At 40.4% G+C, this 22,321-nt stretch overlaps 1 protein-coding gene across 1 annotated transcript in view; it reads right to left on the bottom strand.

Moving 5' to 3' along the window:
* Window positions 1-16,593, bottom strand: part of timm50 (translocase of inner mitochondrial membrane 50 homolog (S. cerevisiae)) — a 34,145-nt gene extending 17,552 nt beyond the window's left edge. Inside the window, exons 1-4 of the mRNA XM_054596799.1 lie at window positions 16,290-16,593; window positions 13,933-14,089; window positions 11,345-11,376; window positions 5,112-5,133 (exon numbers count right to left, since the gene is read on the bottom strand). Coding sequence (XP_054452774.1) covers window positions 5,112-5,133; window positions 11,345-11,376; window positions 13,933-14,089; window positions 16,290-16,508 — 430 coding nt within the window. The 5' untranslated portion in view covers window positions 16,509-16,593. The remainder of the gene's footprint in view (window positions 1-5,111; window positions 5,134-11,344; window positions 11,377-13,932; window positions 14,090-16,289) is intronic.
* Between the last annotated feature and the right edge of the window lie 5,728 nt (window positions 16,594-22,321).

Here is a 22,321-nt window from a genome sequence, read left to right on the forward strand (position 1 = left end):
CCCCCCCTCCCCCCACCCATCGTCAATTGCTTGTTTTCTCTCCGGTGAGGAACGGCAGCGTGGCCCGGCTTCTTTAATGTGTGGGCCAGCTTGTGTGTGTGTGTGTGTGTGTGTGTGTGTGTGTGTGTGTGTGAGAGACGGGCCTCTAGGGAAGGAATGAGTGTGTTTATGTTAGAGCGGCAGCAGTGAGCAGGTTTCCACATTTATATTATGATCAACACTCACTTGGACTCATACAGTTCACGATCATACACAAGAGTTCACTTCTTTCAAAGCTAGGGTCTATATTTCTGTTCAGTGTTGCACACTATGTCCAAAAATACTTTAAGGACAGGCTCAATAAATTGATTCTTGTTTTTTAATGAATAATAAATATTTAGATATTAAGGACTGAGCTTGACAATAAATGATGAAATTATGGACCTTAATCATGTAGTTCTAGTATTGGATTTCTGAGCGTGTGCTGTGATTTACGCATAACAGGAAAAAACTAAAAAGTTAGATCGTCTTTCTTTTCATCGTTTATCTTTCAAAGAAATGATTCACTTCAGACGAGCTAGGGGAAGTTGTGGTCAGAGGCACGCACTTCCCAGAACCGTAGAAGAAAAAACTAAACACATTCTTCATAAGAGATGAACACCGTCCACCTGGCAGCCAAGTTGATACATACATGAATAAACACATTGCTGAAATCAATCCAGTGGTTTGTTTTTTCTTGCGTAATATTCATGTTCTGTGTGAAATACGTTGATTGTTTTGTTTCTTTTTCTTCTTTTGTTTGTGTGTTATACTGTAAACAGTTTACTGTAATGTAAATGCATAGAGCATGCTTAAAAACACAGTATTTTCCTGTGATAATTGTTTGCCTGTTATCTTTCCTGGTTGCTATGGTATCCGACGCTCCTTTGCATCACGCACGCGGAATGCCGCCACTTGGCACGCAAACAGAGTCTGTAGTCAAACATGTCCCATTAGACCCATTCATTCATCAATCCCTCCATCATCCATCCCTCTGCCCACCGTCTGCTGCTCCCAGAGGAGGAGGAGGAGGAGGAAAGCAAGGGATAGCAGAGGGGGGAAGACAGGCGGGCGGAGAGGATACTGGAGACTGAGATAGGAGGAACACCGGATGGAGGAGAAGAAAATGAATAGGTGAAGATGAAAAGGAAGAGAGGACGGAAAGGGATGGAGGGAACAGGAAGAGGAGGGTGAAGGAGAAAGCAAAGAATGACAGAGGAGGAAGGATGCCATAGAGGATACTGGAGGAGGAATATGAGAGAGGAGGGAGACAGGATGGAGGAGAAGAGAGTTCACAGGTGAAGATGAAAAAAGGAGAGGATTGAGAGGGATAGAAGAGGAGGGTTAATATGAGGGAGATGAAGGAGCAGAGATTATTCATCTTGGCTCCCTGAGGGATCATGAACTTTTACCCTGGTCCCTAAACTCATCAGGGAATATTAGGCCCTGAGGTACAAATGGACGAAGACACGCCCAGTGGCATCTATCAGCGTAGCCAGTGTAGCATTATAATCCCCGCACAGCACGAGCCTTTTCCCTTTTCTGTGGCGTTGAATCAAAGCCATCAGCACTTTCAAAAAATGCATAAAACAATAGCAATGTGCTTTCCTCTGCTGTAACAAGACTGACGAAGTGTGTGTGGATGAAGCATTAAGTTGTTAAATTTGACTCATTTAGGAGCTGACTAGTTAGCTCCTAGTTTGCTAGCTGATTTTATGCTACAGTTACAAAACATAAAAAGCACCCCATGAACTGCTGACCCTTGTCTATGTTATCCTTGAATTAGCTAATCGCTAACGCAAATTGATAATGCTAATAGATACCTTACTGACTATTGTCACGGTTATGGTTTGGTAAGTGCTATAAATGGTCTGTTTTAGTGACATAATACAGTAACGTTACAAACTCTTACAAACATTTTTGAATTTGAGTATACATGCAACACTGTGCATACATATGTATGCTAGCGATTAACATTAGCACTAGCTATTAGCGGTTTCACGATTTTGATTCTTAATAAACAAATCTATGGAACTAAGCTTTTGATTTCAAGCAGTATCGGGGGGGTTCTCCCAGTACTTTTTTTTCTCTTCACCCCCACATTCGAAAATACGTGGTCGGCTATCGCCACTTAAATTAGATTGTCTATGTGACCGACGGGGATTTTAAGGTACATTCAGGTGTTCCTTGTAATCGCTGAGAATTTCAACATGTTGTTGGGAAATGCCCTCCTGCCATCAAGTTTTTTCCCAATTGGCTGGTCAAATATATCTTTATAACATATGACAATAAATTACTTAATTTAACCATATGGCTATGTCATAGTCTAACAATGACAAAGCCATCAGTGCTGAAAAAAAAAGTTTTAAATCGAAAATCAAATCGAACTGGGACATTAAAATGGAAAATCCAATCGAATTGTGGATTTGGATAATCGTGACACCCGTAATTACGATTAGCATAAGCCATTCACAAGCTAATTGAAAGTGCCATCTGCACACGTCTTGGTTTGTTGAAACAACTGGCCATTACCCAAATACATTCACTTTTTTGTCACATAAAACAAAAGAAATGCAGCAAACCGAAACTGACAAGCTGAAACTAAGAAACGTTTGTTACTTTAACTCATAATCGATTAGCAAATTAGCTGGCCAGTTCAATGTTCTGTACATCAACATGACCGATTGTTTCAGCTCTAGAAAAGACCAAAACCAACAATGTGTTAGTCAGTCTCTCAACACTGAAGACGTAAATCTTTAAAAACATATTTTTTATCAGTAATTTCCTAAAACAGCTGGTTAGCGTAGTTTTTAAATCAAACAAACAAGGGGAAAAGTGAAGTTGTTGGGGACTATCTTCAGCGGGGGATTAATCCACATTTGGTGCTCCAGTGAGTATTTGGGGCAGCAGGGCGGTGTATGTGGGTCCGAGTCAGAATAAACAGTGCGGGAGGCAACTTTAATTCTGAGAATACTGGTTCCTTAAACCATCCATACTGTGCGTGAACAACAGCTGTGGAGTTTAAATCGGATGGATCTGCCCAGACAGAACTCTGCTGTTAAACGAGTTCTGATCGCCTGCCGATACCAATTATCCCTTCGTCAATACCTTGGTGTTCCCGGAGGCCCAGTCCAACCGGGGCCCACATCCCTCCTTCTGTTCATGAATCAATCCATTCATCCTTCTGTGCATCCATTCATCTACACATCATTCCATCATCCCTTGTATATCTGTCTGTCCTGTCCAGACTTCAATCACTTTTCCAGCTGTTTTAATTTTCGGTGACAACAAACAAGCCGCCGGCTGCAATCAACACATTAGCTTTATGAGCCGAGGACCTCGAGGGAGCCAGAAACAAGGACAGAGATGGAAACAGATGGACAGACAGATAGAAAGAAGAAAACACAGGGAGAGAGAGCAGAGACAGTCAAAGTTACAGACACAGTGGGAGGGAGGAATAAATGGAGTTTTGTATTGAGAGGAGGACAAAGTGGACCTCTGGGGGTATTTTATGATGGATAGAGGGAAGGATTCAGGAGGAGTGATATATGCAGGCAGGAAACACAGACTGGACCTCTGGGAGCGAGAGTTATTGATGAAGTGATTATTAGTAGCAGCAGATGATCAGAACTCGTTTAGAGGGGGAGTCCTAATGCAGCGGATCGATCAAAAGCGTTTAGTTTAGTTTAACGTCATCAGAATTCATTGTCATCACAAGAATTCCTGTTGAAAATCGCGCTCATGTCCATCCAAAAATCCCAGAAAGATTAAAGACTTTTTTTTCTGAGTAATGTCAGAGAAAACTGGCATTTGTTTTGTCAGCCTTTTTTAGTCTTAGACGTGTGTACATAAGGCATCGTTTTTCTGTTCTGCTCAACTGAGATGCTCATCCTTCGGTTTCTTTTTTCCCCTTTTTAAAGATTTATCTAAATTGATGTCTTCCTATGCTGTAAATACAATTTTTGATTTGTGATATTAGGCTTGATAAATAAAAAAAGTGTAGATGTAGACAGCTTTATCCTTTTAAATGTAATCTTTAACTGACATGAACTCTTAACATAATGGCCTTGTTTGAGTTAAGACCAAGAATGAGCATTTTAGTAGAACTTTAGAAAACTGCTTTCTGGTCAAAATACATCCAGTCCATTTTCCAGCAAAAAAAAAAAAAAGATGGGAGAGGGGCATATGGATGGTTTGTGCACACACACGTCCACACACAAACATTCATGTTTTTTGACAGCTGAGATAGGCTCCAGCACCCCTGCGACCCTTAACTGGATAAGCAGGTTACGGAAAATGGATGGATGGATGGATTACATGGACTGAATAAACATTCATTTCCTGGGAATTTACCCTCACTGATAACAGCCTAACCCTAACCCTTAACCTAAACCTAAGACTAAACCTAACCCTACATCAAGTCTTCAAACCAAAATGTATTGATTTACATTATTGGGATGTGCATTTTTCCACCATAAGAAAAGCAATTCCATTCCCCACAGTCTGACTGTGTAAACTGATTTATTTCCCCACAAGACACACACACACACACACACACACACACACACACACACACACACACACACACACACACACACACACACACACAGAGAGAGAGAGAGAGAGTTGGCAGTGCTTCAGAGGCTCCTCTAAACATGATTCCTTATTTAGCCAATGGAATGTCAGAAAATACAGATAACAAGTTCCTTATCTTGTAGTTTTAGCCCTGTTTCTTGAGCAATATACAGGAAAAAGAAAAATAGTTTCTCTTTCAGCAGAATACAAGTCCAACATATTTACTTTATTAGGGCAGAAAAGGCGTTATTGAGACAGAAAATATATTTTATAGATCTCCCTGGCCAATACTGACAGACAGCATTTTACGGACCTTGATACAGATAAAAGAAATAACCTTAAAAAATGATAAAATCAGAGATAAACTTGTCAATAAGAATCATGGGATGACAGGAGAAGCCTATAGTGGACCCTTAAAGACAACGAAAGAGACAACATAAAACCTAAAATAGGTATGATGTCAACCAACACATCCAAATAATCCCATTCATGAGTAATATCAATGTTTTCTCACTCACCTCTGTCAAACTCATCTGGAATCTGTCAGGGAGGCAGAAAGATGAGAAAAGTTATTAAAAATATGCACACACAACAGCTGGCTGATAATCACATCAATCAATCAATCAATCAATCAATCAATCAATCAATCAATCAATGTTTGGTCTCAATCAGTAAACATGTTTGTCTTGACATAAACATGTTGGATCCCTTCAGTGTGTGTGATGTGACGACTCAGGATTTATGTTTGTGGTGATGACAAAAAAAACACAAGGCTCTCTGGTGTGTTAGAATGACACACGTATGCTGATATTTGATCAACAAAATTGAAAGATAATGTTGGGACAATGATTTTATGACTAAGGGAAATTGAAAATAATCATTAGTCCCGGCTATAATAATCAAAATAATTTTTACAGGAAGGAAAAAGAATTTAGAGAACGAGGAGGAAGTTGACAAAGAGAAGATGGGGGAGAAGTAGGAGGAGAAAAAGAACAAGAATGACACAGAGGAAGAAGACAAGGACAAAAAGAAGAAGAGAAAAAGAAGAAGAAGCAAGAGCAGGAGGCGAAAGGTAGAAAAGAAGGAGCAGGAGGACAAGGAGCAGGTAAGAGAAGCAGTCAAGGCAGGAAGGTGAGGAAAAAGAAGGAGACCCTGGGACAAAACTCACAGCCAGGGTGTACGGCTCCACCTGGTGGCCATGACAGAAAATGCATTTATATGTATATATTTACACAGACTGACATGAAACCTGATGAATGATCAAAACAACAGACTGACACTAGACTAGACTGTATTTTCAGTCATTTTTATTTTCATTAGTAGAAATTTCTGTCCTTGATGGGTGGACTCATTAAACTCAAACTGTTGACACCTTGGTAACACTTTGGCTTTCCATCCTTTCACCTGTTGGGCTCTCCTTTATAAAAATGGAGAGGCAAGCGGCACAGTTTATTTTTTGTAACTCTGTATTTTACATGTTTTTGTCAGTAAACTTGACTGAACTTCAATTCTCAGGTTCAATATACTGATACAAGCAACAATCTACTTTCCTGCTGTCTGAGTGAAACATGTGCACAAATAAAAAAAAAAGTGGATGTTCTGAAGTGGGGGTTGAATGAGGAATGTATCCTTAATCTGTATTACCTGCAGTGGACAGGCATACTGTGCAACCACTGTGTCCTGTGAGGTAAAAAATACTGGGTTTTTTTTTTTCAAAAGAGTCTTATGGCTTTGAAGAAAGAAGGGGCTGTCTGATGCCAAGGTAGAATGGGTGAAATATTCTAAATGAAACATACTTATTATACTTTTTTTAGGTGTCTAAAATATGTTTAGCTGCTGCCCCCCCATCCAACAGCAGTACATTGCTTTGTTTCTGTGCTGGAACCTCTGTCTACTTCTCAAAACCGGGGGCATGATTACTTCCATCTGCTGTAGGTATAGATATGTACCTCATAAAAGAAAAACTCTAAAGAACCGATGACACTGATTTGACTTTAAAATGTAAAAGTATCAGGAGTGAAAAACAGGGCAGGATGAGGCTGTGAGAGCGCTGTATGAACGTCCTCTCGCGAAAACTGGCGGTGAACAGAAGTGGTTAGAAGAGAACCAGATGCTAACATACGGGGGTGAATTGATGTCAGGGGCAGAGCCCAGCTGCCACGTGGACGGAGGTGTGAAACAGGCCGTTAAACCTCATCGACACCTTGGTACCAATGCAGAGCTGCAGCAGCCTGGAAGATGGGGGGGGGGGGGGACGACAGGTTCTCACACAGCCAACACAGTGTGACGAGGACAAATAAAACTAAACTAAACTACTTACAATGTGAAGTTATTCACATTTTATGGATTTATGGATTCCTGTGTTAACTATTTCTAAATTGCTACTTGTGTAGCTCTTTTCTAGTCTACCCACCACTCAAAGCTCTTTAACACTACATGCCACCATGCAAGGTGCCACCTGCCCATCAGGACTAGCTAACCATTCATAGCATACCCATTCACACACTGAAGGCACCGCCTACGGGAGGGATTTTGTATGCAGGAGTCTTGCCCAAGGAAACGTCGACATGGACTAGCAGAGCCGGGATCAAACCGCCGACGTGACTGAAGGAAGACCTGCTCTACAACCGATCCGCAGTCACCCCACAGTCGTTACACTATCCGCTAGCAGCTGCAATCATCGGAACTGTGCATGTGCTAAACCCTCAACAGAGATGCGAAAGACAAATGTCTCACTCGTTAGCTGCCTCCATCTGCTGCTGATGATGAAAGTAGTTTAAGAATGACTCATCTCTGTTTCGAGCTGCACATGTGAGGTGCGATCAGGCATGATGTACGTATCGGGTAGTGGGTGGTTTTCATCAAAAACCAAAGAAGACAAAGTTTACTCCGATGGACAACATATCAGTGCCTTTAATATCTCTGGTTGTATTATACTATTTTGAACAATGTTCGTATTAAATGATTACAACTGATTTGCGGTGATATAGTTTTTGGTATTAATGTGATGAAGCACGAGAATTGGTCACATATTTACTTTAAAAAGGATGAATCCAGAGCAAGAGAACCCAAACTGCTTATTCTAACTAGAAACTACAAATCAGTTTCCAGAAAATGTACTAGGCAGATAAACCAGAAATCGCCCTAATTCCCATGTAGGAACGAAGGCTTTTGGAGAAAGAATTTTAAGTTGTCAAATGTATGATGAAAGAATGGAGTTGAAGCCGAGAGGAGAGAAGTGTGTCCTACGTCCCCGTCTGAACACAGTAAGATGTAAAGCTGATGAGAACTGTTCTTTTGAAGAACGTCTCATAGTGTCCGTTCTGACAGCTGGGACATGTGCACATAAAGAGGGCGGGGGGGGCTCCTTGGCTTTGAAGTGATCCAGTCTGCCTGTTGGTTAGACAGGATACAGCCAGATAGGTTTATAATGTGTGAGGCCGGGAATTCAAGACCGTTACAATACAGCATGGAAGAGAGGACTGGTCCTGGTTCCCACATCCTCACAAAACTCTAAAGCAAACTTATGACAGGCATTTCATCCTGGCCTGAATGGATTTAATGTTATGCAGGTGACCTCTGACCTCTAGGTAACACAGTAGGTTTGAGTGAGCAGACACCCTCCCTGTAGGTCGAGTTGAAATGTAAGATAACTTTCATGACTGATTCACCTCTTGCTGAGTTTTTTTTGGGGGGGGGTTAACTAAATTTAAATTTGTTCTAAAAGAAAATGTCTTCACATTCCTCATTCTGTCTGTCCTGTGATGAGAAAGTGAAGTTCTCATGTGTAATAATGATTAATTATTCATCAAAGACGAGTAATGATTTAAGCAAATCTTCCATTCAGTGACCCAAAGCTAGGATTATAACTCAACTGTCCCTAAAAAAACACAGCAAATAATATGTTCTCACAACATCTGGCAACAACATTAACAATACTGTGAAGATCAGCGCTCAGTAGTATTAATCAAAACTACATTTTTACTGCTCCGTTAAAAAACTCACTGGCGGGTTTGAAAAGCAGGTTATCTTTTACCAAATCACCAAAGACACACCATTTATCATAGCCAAAAACTGTAAAAACAGAACATATTGTTGGATTTTACACGTTCAGATGATCCTTTAACGAATAATATGTAACAAGTGCAGTAGACAGGAGTCTGATGTTTACATATAAGACTTATATATGCAGTGAAAAACAAGGCCACGGTGAGTAAAATATGAAAGGAGCACAAAAGAAGGTGTTAAAGCTTACTGCTGATCATTTTGGTTATCAATTAATTTATCTTTAAAAGTAAAATTGCATCAAGGTAACGTCTTTTAACCCTCAGACTTGAAAAACTGCAACTAGAGAATGCTTGGTATTTAGGGCCTAATAGATAACAGATTGTTTAAATAAAAAGGTTCTCTATACGACATTCAGAGCATTAGCATAGCAGCAAACATCTATTAGCTTTGTTAAGATATAGTGAAGTAAACTGAGCAGAGAATGAAGTGGCTCACTAGTAACTTTATTACCAAAGCAGATGCTGCACAACGGTCCCCAGACCACCCACTCCCACGGCACTGACGGTGTCCTGTGAAGTGCCGTCTTTGAAGTAAACTGTTCCCACACAGCACCGGCACACGCCAGCGACGCCACATGTCCCGGTCCCATTTAGCCGAGACGAGAACGAGTCTCAGGATGAGGAGGTGAGATAAGTGTGTGACATGAAGAAGTGTGTCGTCTGGATGCTCCTGACAGGATGTCCAGGTGACATAAGTGTGTTCTTTGAAGAGGCAGCCATCCTCACCCGGCTGTAAGGAAGTGGACGAAGCGAGACAAAAGGACCGTCCATCTTTCCCACATCCACACCTCGTCACATAACACAGCCAGGTTCACATGGCCACATAAAACAGGCTAACAAAGATTAAAAGACGGGTCACATTGTTTTGGTGACTCTTTGTAATGCTTTTCAGAGCAAAAGCTGATTCCCATCCCTGAAACTTGTGTTTACAAATTATGAATTTGGGCATATGAATATGACAATGGTTTGTCCTGCTGTCTATTAAATGTAAAAAATCTGGTTCTTTATGTTCAGGGTTGATTTCCCAGAGACATCATTCCCCGATGTCTAGATGTTTGTTTTAACCTGGATTAGAAAACTAAAAGGATCTTATCTTGGTGGAGTGTTTTATGTTCATCTACAAACAAAAATGGCTATTGAGTTTAATTCTTCTGGATTGTAGGAGGTCAAGTGAAGGAAATAAAAAAAAAAAAATTCTGGCCGACGGCTTCAAAGTCTCAATGACAAAGAGAGCTCGGCAGGAAGCATCCTGTCACTTTCTGGCTCTTTGGTTCCAACAAAAGGATCCTAATGTGAGAGAAGTGTGCCCTTTGAAGTGGCCCGTCTTCCCAGGCCAACACCTCCAACAGCAGATCCTGTCTGAGAGCTGGGAGCTGCTCATAAAAAAACCTGAGAGCTCTACTCTAGTTTTCTGAATACAGGAATCTTTAATATTCACTAAACTGGGGCAGAAGTATTAGATATTGCGGATAATACATTACAACATCTATATTTCCAATAGAGTCTGATCTCAAAAAGGTCCACTCTTCCTGGAGCAACTTCATCTGTCAACAAGCACTAAGATGAAGACCTTGAGATAGACATGAAAGCTTCAAAAGTTTGTAGGGAACCTCTAACATTAGATCATTTTCTTATATGTACTGACTGTCAAGAATTCATTTCCATGCTCAAAAACACAACGCACTTCATTATTATTATTATTATTTTTTAAATCAGACTGTTTCATTATGAATGTAGTTATATATTCATCTTACCAGTTCCACCTACTTTAACTCATTTATGAAGTAATTAATAATTGCATAACACAATGAAACCACAGCAATAACTCAACAATTTTGCTTTTTTTTTTTTTTTTTTTTTTTTAGGGGCCAGTTTAGAGGACTGGGATCCAACCAGTGTTCTGATGATAGTGGGACTGTTTAATAATTCTAGGTCTGTCACTGCTTATGCAAGCTAAGGTGACAATGATGACGATTTCTGACTTGGATTTCCCATCTTTAAAATGATTATTCAGTTGATACACTTTGATCGGCTTTTGTATCCTAGACTGTTCCTTGAAGTAGCACCGGGATAATAGTCAGTGGTACTTGAAGACTGGAAGTAATGGTCATTAGTGTGTGGAAGTGGGATAATTGGGCTCTTTGATGATCCCGACTTTCCCAAACTCACAGCTCAGACAAACGCGATGTCACAGTTACCCGTCGAGTGTGCTGCAGCGCTTTATATCCCAGTATAACAAGGAACAAAAGGTGAGATAAGTATGCTCCTTGCTTTCCCACAGCGCCTGTCCACATCCACACCTCTGGACAGACGGGACACACGTCGCGACCACCTGTGAAGTGTGTCCTTTACAACAGGAAGAGGATCTCCTACCTGTGATGTGCACTAAACACCACCGCACATCTGAAGGGCTAAAATTTACAGCGGCGTGCTGAAAGTGTGCCGACGAGACCGGCCTCATCAGCTCGGCTCTGGTCAACGCGGGACCCATGTGAATGTCCCATTTGAGCCTGAACAGACGGCTGCATGTGTCTCACTGTGTGGACACAAGCTTTAAATCCCCATTACCTTCAAACACAGGCACTGACAGATCCTGTGGGTGATGTGTGCAGAATCACACTTTGAGGAAATATGAGTGTGTGTGTGTGTGTGTGTGTGTGTGTGTCTGTGACGGTGAAACTCACCATGTTTCCTTGTTCATCCACTGAATTGGTGCCTAAAAAAAACAAGAAACACAAACGATTATCATCTGTGAAATGTACTTCGCTGGAAAATACAACATCTGTACCCAACAAGTTATAAGGCCTTTTCAGAGTGATACAAAAATGATCTTCAGGGTTTTACACAAAAGTTCAAACTTTAATATTTAACTGTAGAATGACTATTAGAGTCATATGGCTCCTAAACCTTGAGGGTGATACATTGATTTTTCACTGAGTTTGTTGAATAGCAGAGATCTCAAGGGTAATAAAGGTCAATGCCAAAATGTCTCCACAAACTGAAGTACTGACAACTGTCATCAAATGTCTGATCAGACTAAATTACCTAATTATTTGATCTCATAGCTCCAGATTAAATCCCAAAAAGCAGACATGTCAAATATGTGAAGATTTATCTCTTTTTGGACTGTTTGCCAGATAAAACATTACATCTGAAGAATTTTAAGTAACTCCGATGGGCATTTTTATCTTGAAGTTTCACGGAATAAGAGTGGCCAATCTATTAATTGGTAATGAATGAATCGCCAGTTGGAAACCCCGTGAAGAACAAGGTATGTTACAAACCTATCGGCAGCGAAACCACACAGAAAGACGCAGACGTGCACATTTTCTGTTTTTTTCAGGTTAAAATCCAGAGTCTGGGACCATCTCATAGGGCTAATCCACATGGCAGGGTCGTGATGAAATTCCAAATCATAAAAAGAGCATATTCCAATTCAGTATTCCACATGTGCGTCAGAGTTATTCCATGATACCGATGAGATGAGGAAAGAAGTTTGTAGATGTGGGATCCCTAACTTCCAAGCTTCCAAAGTACGTTTTAAAATTATAAAAATAAAAATGTATATCCATCTCCGTCATGCCATTGCCCACTCCTCTGCAGATGGCTGTAAACCATAAGAGTGCAGAGTGCTACATCAACTTCAAATAATGCCCCCGTAAACTTCACAGAAACGGCAAAGAAAAGAGGACAACAGCCGGAAAATCCAAACGTGGCTTTGTGTCAGAATAAAAAGTAAACTTCAGGCGCACCGAAAAGCCTGAAGACTAAAAAAAGAAAAGGAGGAACCAGATGAAACTGTTGGCCCACTCATTCCCTGTTGGGTTTGTCAGTTCTCTGGCGTGGTGGACTGTCACCGCTGACCAACATTCCCTCTGGGCTCTTGATAGAAGCTTGTCACTTACTATGGTTGGGTAAAAAAAAAAAAATCCATAACGTCCTCTTCGATTAAAAGTCAAACTCCGAAGCTCTGAGCTACTGGCTGCACTGCCTCACAGCAAGTTCACGTCTAAAACTTCTTCTCTTTGAGTCACTCTACGTCACTTCTTATGCCGCAGACTAAAAACTTAACTTCACCTGTGTATTTCCTGCCTGACCAACTGATGAATTAAGCCTCTTTATTGTTCACCATCTGAATGTTGTCTGAAGAAGAGCCTCTCTCCTCTAACTGACAGCTGCTAGCTCCACCCCCTCTATGGGCTGTCCTTCTAAACAGGAAGCTGAGGGCCATAAACCAATCACACCCGATGTTTACAACATCATCTTTCCTGTCACTGATGGATCGGGCGGGCTTATGATCAACTAAGCTCTGCCACAATGCCATATAGATTTATCTGGCAAGTAGGACTGCAGCTACTCATTATTTAGATTATTCTCAATTAAATAATATTGTTTTGGTCTATAAATGCCTAGAGTTTGGATGAATTGAATCGTCTATTGACAGAAAATGAATTGGAAAAAGATTCCTCTGAGCAAAAACACACAAACCATTCTTAGGTTATCATGATGTAAAAACAAAGAGATGTCTATTGGGGCTCTGGGAAATTGTGACTTTTATTGTCCCGATTATTGGTCGACTAATTGAGGAAGCAAATTGGCCAATACTGAAAATAAGTATTAGTTGCATTAGTTGATAAAAAATTCTCCGTTGAGAGGGCCATTGTTAGTAAAAAAATAATGAATTGGAGAGCCGAATGAGGGGGGTAATAATATGAGAAAAAAAACTGGACAATTATCAGAGATAATACATTTATATTAAATGACTTCATTAATTGCTACTCAATTTAATTTAAACAAAACGTAGAAAATATTGCGATCTATGACAGGGATTTTTGTTTGCTGCCTGATGCATTAATTGACAAATCATTTCAGAACTTCTTTATACCAGGAATATACATAATTTGTGTACATTAGCGTTTAGTGTGGGCGGAGAGATAAAACCAGTTTCACTTCATGATAATCCCAAACTTTGGATTCACTCAAAGGCCAAAAGCATGGAGCCTCACAGGGATGCCCACACAGATAAACTGAAAGCTTGATGGTCCAGTGTTTAATTGACCTGAAATGACCCCTTTGTTTGCAGGAATTTAAGGTCTCAAAATCAGCATGTTTTAGGGTAAAGCGGCACATTAGTCTCTGGACATAATCAGTAGACCTGAAATTGGCATGAGGGAATAAGTATATCTTTTTTTTGACTGTTTTTAAACGACACACCCTTTTTGCAGGTTTTTAAAAAAAGGACAGTAGACGCTCAAAAGTTTTCAGCACTCACCAAATAGGTAGACCATGCCGACTGCTCCGCCAACTCCCATGAGCCCCGCGAGTCGTAGCACCATCTTCTTAGCGTAGGCAGTGTTCTCCTTCTGCTTCTTGTCCTCTGTGTGTTCTCCCTCCTTCTCCCCCTCACCTCCCTCAGGAGGAGGCTGCCCCTGGTAAAAGAAAAGAAAAAAAGGCCATAATTAACCATCATGGATGGTGGTGATACCTGGACCGTGGTTGTCACATTATTATTACTGCTACTATTACTGATTTTATGATCATTATTATACTATTATATCGACTGCTGCTGTCATTCTGAGTAGTCAGAATGTTTCTATTATTATTCTGCTATTATTGGTACTTCTACTACTATTGCTTCTTTCATATGTTTACTTCATGTCATATAAATTGACTATGTTGTAATTCTATTCGTTGTTCATTCTTTACAAAACATCTTTTTCACTTCTTTCCATCCTGGGAGACGGATAAGGTGTTAAAGGGTTGTTGTTGTTTTTTCAAAATTGTGATATTGGGCTATCCAAAAAAATGGCACTGAATTGAATTAATGACATAGAAAGATATAGATCATGTTCTGGAGCCTGAACTGAGGGGTGAGTTTTACCTGATTACAGATCAGATCATCACTTTGGTAGGGCTGTAACTTCTCTTTTTAGTTTCATTAGATTAGAGTAATCTCTCGGTTATTTTGAGATGAACAAATAAACTTTTAAATCTTTAAAATGTAAAAACACAATAGTTACAATCAAAATTTCCCAAAGCAAAAACAGATGTATGATTTTTCTTTTTTTGTAATACCAACAGGCAAAATAAAAGGCAAGTTAAAATATACAAGACAAATCCTTGTATCAAGAGAATGTCTGTTATTTTAAGTCGCTGGATATCAAATGATTAAGCAGCGATGTCTCCTCATGGTTTTTCTGTTCCTCACTTTGAGAACATATATAAAGTTGAGTACAGTGGACACGTATAATACAGTGGACTCACTATTCCTCATTTAACCATCTTGAGTATTTAAAGGTAAACAACTCTTTAACACAATGTGGCCGTGTGAAGTGAACTCTGATGGACTTCATAGTTTTCTCTCAGCCAACTAATCAATTGTCTCACAACTAATTGCTCAACTAGAATTCTTTCCAAATGGAGCTCTTCAAGTTAAAAGTCACCAGAACCTGGTACCATTTTGGGGTTATTCTTTTTTATCATTATTGTCAAATCTAGGCCTACACTACCATTAAAGCTAGAGAGGACAGATCTAAATGTCTGAATGGTATTTAATGCTTTTAGCTTGTAGAAAGTCCACTTTGCAAATATATGGTATTTTGTTATTATCGCTGTTAAAATATCCATTATTGGAGGACAAAAAAAACATCAATAAGGCAGTTGATTCAAAACTTTTGAACAATGGTGTACAGTCAGTATTACTGTCAGTTGTATACGTTTACCTGTGTCATTCCCCTGTTTTTGCCACATGTCAGTAACACATGTTCACGATGTGTGTGTGTGTGTGTGTGTGTGTGTGTGTGTGTGTGTGTGTGTGTGTGTGTGTGCTGCAGATTTGCATTTCCGGTAAGGTTGAACTGAACGCGGGGAGGAGACGGGAGGACAGGGGAGGGGTGAGGGTCTGTTCTGACCTTCAAACCAAACAAACCTTGGCTTGTCAACACAGTCAGTGTATCTAACAGCTGCTACAGATAAAACATGTAGCTTTGACAAAGACGTTTAGAGGAGTGTCTGTTAAGGGCTGATAAAAGCAGGAGCCTAAACATTACAATGAGCCAGAGAGATGAGACACAGGCTAGCCCGATGCTATCTACATGCTAGCCGCCATAGCTCACCAGAGGCAGAGAACATACCTAATGTAAATGATTATTTTGTTGGTAAATGTATCCACTTGGCTCAGGCGTGAACCTGTTAAACCAATGTGTCCCTCCCAAGCGTTGCAAAAAGACAAATCAACCCACCAATGAGCGGTGCAGTGAAACGCATGCTAACATTAGCTAACTAACCTGTTAGCTTCCCTAATGTCAGGTTCATTCATTCAGCAAACACGCAGAGTGGAGCTGAAATCTAACATTTACGAAGTTGACATCCATCGTGTCATGTGACACGTATTGGATAATCCATACGGTCTGCCACTCTCTGCTTGACAGCTTCATGTTAAGGTGTAAATCAGCATTTAGCTTAAACCCTATGCTGGAAATGTCAGAAAAGTGGGTCTGATTTGAGCTATGTGGGCAACTTGTCCGGGCGGGGTTTTAGGTGCTGGAGTTGCAGTGCATTCGCTCTCCCCGCCAACATTGCTGACACATTGAACAAATCGAGCGCACATGAGCAGGCTAACTGTCCCACCTGACTCTGCTGCTGCTGCTGCTGCTGGAGTCTCTGCTGGAGGATAGCCTGAGCCAGTCCGCCCGTCGCACTGCCAGCTCCTGTCGGCGGCTTTTCAGTCGAGAGAGTCCGGACCATGTCCACCATAGCCGGGGAAGAGGCACCCACTACCCCGCTCCTGAGCCTCAGGAGGCCCCGGCTCGCTCGCACACACATGGGGAACACAGGCGCAGCCGACATGTTGGATAGTAGCACTAACTGCCCGGCGAATGTAACGTGAAAAGGACAAAAGTACTCGATTGGCTGGGGCTGGTTTGAGTGACAGGCGGGAGGAGCTCTCAGAGCAGCGGGAGGGCAGAGCCGTCTCTGCAAGAGGCCACATGGAGAGGTGGAGGGCGGGTTCTACAGCGTACAGCCCAATCAGGAGCAAGAATGAGTCTGACCTTCGATTGCGACACAGAAGTGCCATGTTGGTTGATGGCAAAATGCCCAAACTCTGCTCACTTACATCACCTCACCTGTTTTACCAAAAATGTCAAAACAAATTTAATAAGGGAGATATAAATTATATTTAAAGCTAAATTCTGTTATACATTATACTTTATCTTTATTATATGATACTACACTTACCTATATATTATACCCATACTAAACTTTTATTTAACAGTATGTTACATGTTATGTTTCATTGTTGTACTATACTATAATATGTTCCACACTACCTTTAACCTTATATACCATATATACTATATTGTGTGAATATGTTGCTAGTTCTTGCATCATTTTCTATGTTATAGTTATATTATGTACTTATACTGACAAACACTAAAGTAGCATCACTAAATCATTACATCTGGTGTACCCTGTTAACTTGCTTACTCTGCTGCTTTTATAACACTTCTCTCACTTTACCTTGTCATTTTTGTCTCCAGATGCTCTTGCATAGTTTTCTATACATTTTAGTTTCTATGCTCACAAATCTTTTTATGCGTCTAATTATTTATTTATTTTACTTCTCTATTAATCAATACTATTGTTTTTCTTGCACTGCTGCAACAACCATATTTCTCTGCCGGAGATCAATAAAGGTTTAATTTATCTTTCTTAACAAATACCTGAACCTCTTGTAAGAATAAAATGATGTGTTACAAAACACAATAACATACTATAATATTGTAGTTATATGCCGTGACCACAAGAGGGCACTGTACACTCTAATCGATCAGATTTGCCTTATTCTGAAGGCTCCTATGTCAATTAGATGGATATAAACACTCAAATAGAAATCAGCTGTAGAAAGTATAGGAGCAGAACACGAACAGGTGCGGTGAACATTTTTAAAGTTGTAATAACTATTGCAACTATTATGTTTTATAATAATTAAATAAAAGCAGGAAACAAGACAAGACAATGGCAGACATGAACATGACTGTGATATTAGTCTTACACACCCTTGCACAACTCTTCTCTATTGATATCCACTTGAGACTTTAATAACATACTTGTTTTATACATTGTCTTATTTGCTTGTTTGTTTACCATATTTTATTGTACATTTTCATTTTTTCTATTTAAAAATGATATCTTTGACTATTGCACTGCGTTTATTGTTATGCACCAATCACCTAGCCAAATACATTGTATGTGTAACGTACTTGGCAATAAACTGTTTCTGATACTGATTCTGATGCCGATTCTGATATTTTCTTGAATATACAATCAGGAAAATGTGACCTGGAGCTCTTCATTTCCTCTTTAACTTCATCACTTACGGTACGCTATTATTATAGTACTCTATTTGTTCAACAGCTGTGGATACCACCAACTATTTACTGTGCAGCAGACTCTGACTACGACGGTCAAGATTTTGACATATGCCATATCTGTGAAGTTTTCCTTTTTATTCTAATTATCCCTGTTCCATGAGGGAATTTGGACACCTAGTTTTTTAGTTTTTCGGTTTGTTTGTTTAATCCTTTACATGACAAACTAACTGATACACAGGACTAATACATCACAAGTCCTTTTTTGGAAATATGGTAACTTTTTAACCCTACTGATTACAGACATGGCAGATTCAAATTCACATACAACCTGTGCCCCTATTAAAAATCACAGGAGGACCACCCGGCTAAAACTTGTGCGAGTATGGACTTGAGTTCAACAAACTGGATCAATACGTTGCTTTTGTGCATGTGACGGTAGTGAACTGTTGAGGAGCACACCCTTCTCAGTGCTCGTAAATTAACGGGTAGATCCTGGTTTTAGCTGCATAGTAAACCCTGAATGCTAAAGAGATTAACCAGAATTGTTAGCTGCAAAGACATGTCCTGTAAAGGCATAGATAAGAGCCCTAGTATTCCGTCATATAAAGACACCAATCCTCCTTCATTATCCACAAACACCCCAACCTTCTGGAGCTTGGTAAACAAGGTCAGAGTGACAGGAGGATTTGTGTTAGCCTGGAAGCATCCCCATACAACCCTACAGTCCAGCACCCGTTTTCAAGGCAGAGGGAAAAATGAACCCCCTTCCTGCTGATGGTCTCACTTTCTACTCCTCCTGTCTGGCCTCTAAGTGTTAGTAGAACCTACCAGTCCAAAACCTCTCATTCCCAAGGACAAAATGGAGAGACCTTGTGGCCTGCTCTTTGGGCCTTCATCTCGACGATAAGGGAGGGCTGTGCTGTGCTGGGGTCCAGAGTCACACTTTAACAGATTGACTTCGTTCTCCATCTGTTAATGAGCATCTCCTGCCAACGCTCTCCTCACTGTCTCCACTGGAATGAGAGTTTAGGGCTCTGGAAAGCAGAGTCATATGCTTAAACAGGCCCTATTATGCTATTTTCCGGGTGCATATTTTTTCCTCAAGTTACAGTTACAACATGTTTACATGCGTTAATGCTTATAATTCGCCTAGTTGTTCTCATCCTGGCTGTCCTGCAGCACCTCTTCTCACCCTCTCTCTGAAACGCTCCGTTGTAGCGCTTGCTCCTCCCTCCAGAAAGCAAAGTCTGCTCTGATTGGTCAGCTCAGGAGCAGTGTTTCTGAGGGGGAGGGTAACTCCTTTTAGGCGTGTACTTCAGGTTTTACACTCTACGGACCTTTTACATGTAAAAAAATATATATAACACACTAAAGGAGATGGGAAAAGTGGAAAAGCATAATAGGGCCACTTTAAAGGTGAGGAGATAGATGGGCGGCTCTGGAGAGTCTAAAGGTGTCCTCTGTCTTTGATAGAACCTTATGGTGATAGGGGACATTGATGACCCAGATGGTGAGATGGTAAATTGAAACCAGATTGTAGAAATGAAATGTAAGAGGAATCGTTACAAGTTATATTTCCCTTCATTTCACACGTTACTAATAAATCCACTTTATCATAAACTTTCAAACCAGCAGTGTTATCTTTGTTTGTGTTAGTGAGCCATTACTATTCCATGTCATATAAGCTCACTCAAATATCAAATAAATGACCCTCAATATTTGATCAGCTTCTTGCCTGGCTGTATGCTATGCTGCAGACACTAGGGTCAGCTGTGAAGAGCACCGCAGACGTGGAAATCAACAACATCAGCTGTAGAAATCCAAGATAACATCAAATAAAATAAGAGAATTGCATAACAGAACTTCAATACTTTTCAATAATATATCAGAATTGGTATTTTTGGACAGTGACTTTTTAGCAAGTCAGAAAGCAGCTATGCCCCTCCCCATGCTCATATTAATCCTCTTCACTTTCAACCTTAAAGCGGAGACCTTCTGACTATTCCTGAGATTGTATTTGCAGTTTTGAAATCTACATTTTTGGCGCTCTTGATAGTTTTCTTCTACCATACTGTATAAAGGTAAAAACAAAAATAACATATTGTTGTAAAGCTTATTTTCTAGCCTATCAGTCTTGAACTTTTGTTGGTAGCTAGCACAAGAGTCCAAAGCATGTCTGCCATCATTTGTGTGGTTGGGACTGTGTTGTTTACAGTTCCTACTTACAGATCAACAAAAAGCAGACAAAAACAAGACAAAGACTTTTCCTAATTGAATCACTTACCAGGTGAATGTTTACTCAAGTGATAGCCACTCAGAATCCATTGTTTGCCGAATTCCATATCTCAGTAATTTATGAAACTACAATAACTTTACAAAGTTCTTCTTTCTCTCAAAGAAATCTGTGAACAAGTGACATTGTAAATATAAGGTGTTCATATTACTTCTCATTTTGAATTATATTTCTTTGGCCCAGGGCAAGGAGTACCAACTGACCCTGTCCTCTGTCCCAACTGTCCTGAGGAGGCAGAATTTTGGGGGGGAATTGCATTACTTGTACATTTACCAAAAAATGGGCTTTGATGTTTGGGATTGGCTCTAAAAAACATGATGAATTGTTCAGGAAACACATTTTTCAATACTTTTTAAATAGTCTGCGAGTAATGGGAGGTCATTTGATATTGTGCAAAAATGTCCCAACCAACCCTACTCTTTCCTACTGTATACATAGACAAACTGAACATAGCTATCTGATGCAAGTATCAGAGTGCGGTATGCTACAGGTCTTCACCACCTATGGATTGTGTAAATTAGTAAAGTGTGGAAATAAAGCCAGTGTTCAGGGACCACCTCACCCACAAAAGCACCTTCATTTCTTTACCAGAAATATTCCTTGTCCTCTAGTTGATGCGATTCACTGTAAGGAACCATTGATCTACAGGCTAATTTCTATGCATAAACATGCATAACGTGCTTTGCATTGACCATTTTCTGTGGAAAGTGTGCTTGCACAGTGGACACTGGCTGAATCAACTGGAGGACCAGTATCCTGTGATGCAGCCCTTGCAGTAGTTGTGGTTGCAGGGAGAAGAGACTGGCTCAGTGAAAACATCCAGACAGACTGAACACAAAAATTGCTCCTCAGATTGGGAAATATTGGCTGAGGCCATATCTTACAAGGATGAAATCAATAAAGAAACTCAAGTTAACAGCCGGACCAAACAGGTGATTCTTTATGGTGCAATCACTGCTGGGATTCTTACAAACTCACGGGGCCCACAGCAAGCTGAACTATCCACCATGAATTTTGTGGAAATACTCCCCAGACATCCTGATCCACCCATTCTACACCTGACTTAGTTTCTCTTAAATCAGGAGGTCTATCTCAAGCAGTGTGGTTCCATAAAGCCCTTGATAACAGGGTACCAAAGCCTGATGGTTAAAGAAGAAGTGCTAGCAGCCGTTGAAGGCTTTACCTGTAGGCACAGCATTACTTTAGAATGGTAACATGCTCACAATGGCATTGCTAACATCCTGATATTTAGCCAACAAGTCCACCAAATTGAACACCAAAATACTTTGTTGCCCTGTCCATATCCTCCAGAACTACATTTTCTGAACTGATGCTGACATCATATGTCTCAGTCTTACAAATCATAGATAAGTTTGGTTAGATTAGGTAAAGGCACAAACACACTTGGTTAAATTAAGGGAAAGATCATGATTTGGGTTAATATTACTGCTTTGTTAAGGTTAGGGGATCTTTGGTCTCATGCTTGAACAACAAAGTTGATTATTGGTTGGAAATGGAAAATGTATGTCCCATCCATCCCACCCTGGCCTCCTCCCTATGTGGACTTTGTCCCTCTACACCCACACACCTGACTTCCTCCTGTGCTCTCGTCACAGCTACGACCACAACGGTGCTTTGTCAGACTGAGAACACTGATGCTGTCGTTGTTGTTGTGAGGACAATCTCTGTTTAGCAGTTCACCACGTCACCATCTTATTTATTTTTTTGGTATGCTAACATTTCCTAGTTAGCATTAAACACAGAGTACAGCTGAGGCTGATGAATGGGAAAGTCATTCATTCTGCAGATATTTGATCATAAAGTATAGACCCTTTTATGGTTTGTAAACAGTGATGACCTACGTAGCCTTGTGCATTCGTTTTGGTTATTGAAGTACGGCGGGGTGCAATAGCTTGTGGAACTATGCAAGGGCATAAACCACCAAATCACAAATGCAACCTAAACTTTAGTGAGTGGGTAGAATACATTAGCAA

The sequence above is a fragment of the Anoplopoma fimbria genome, chromosome 1 (genome assembly GCF_027596085.1).
Source record: "Anoplopoma fimbria isolate UVic2021 breed Golden Eagle Sablefish chromosome 1, Afim_UVic_2022, whole genome shotgun sequence".
Classification (NCBI taxonomy): Eukaryota; Metazoa; Chordata; class Actinopteri; order Perciformes; family Anoplopomatidae; genus Anoplopoma; species Anoplopoma fimbria.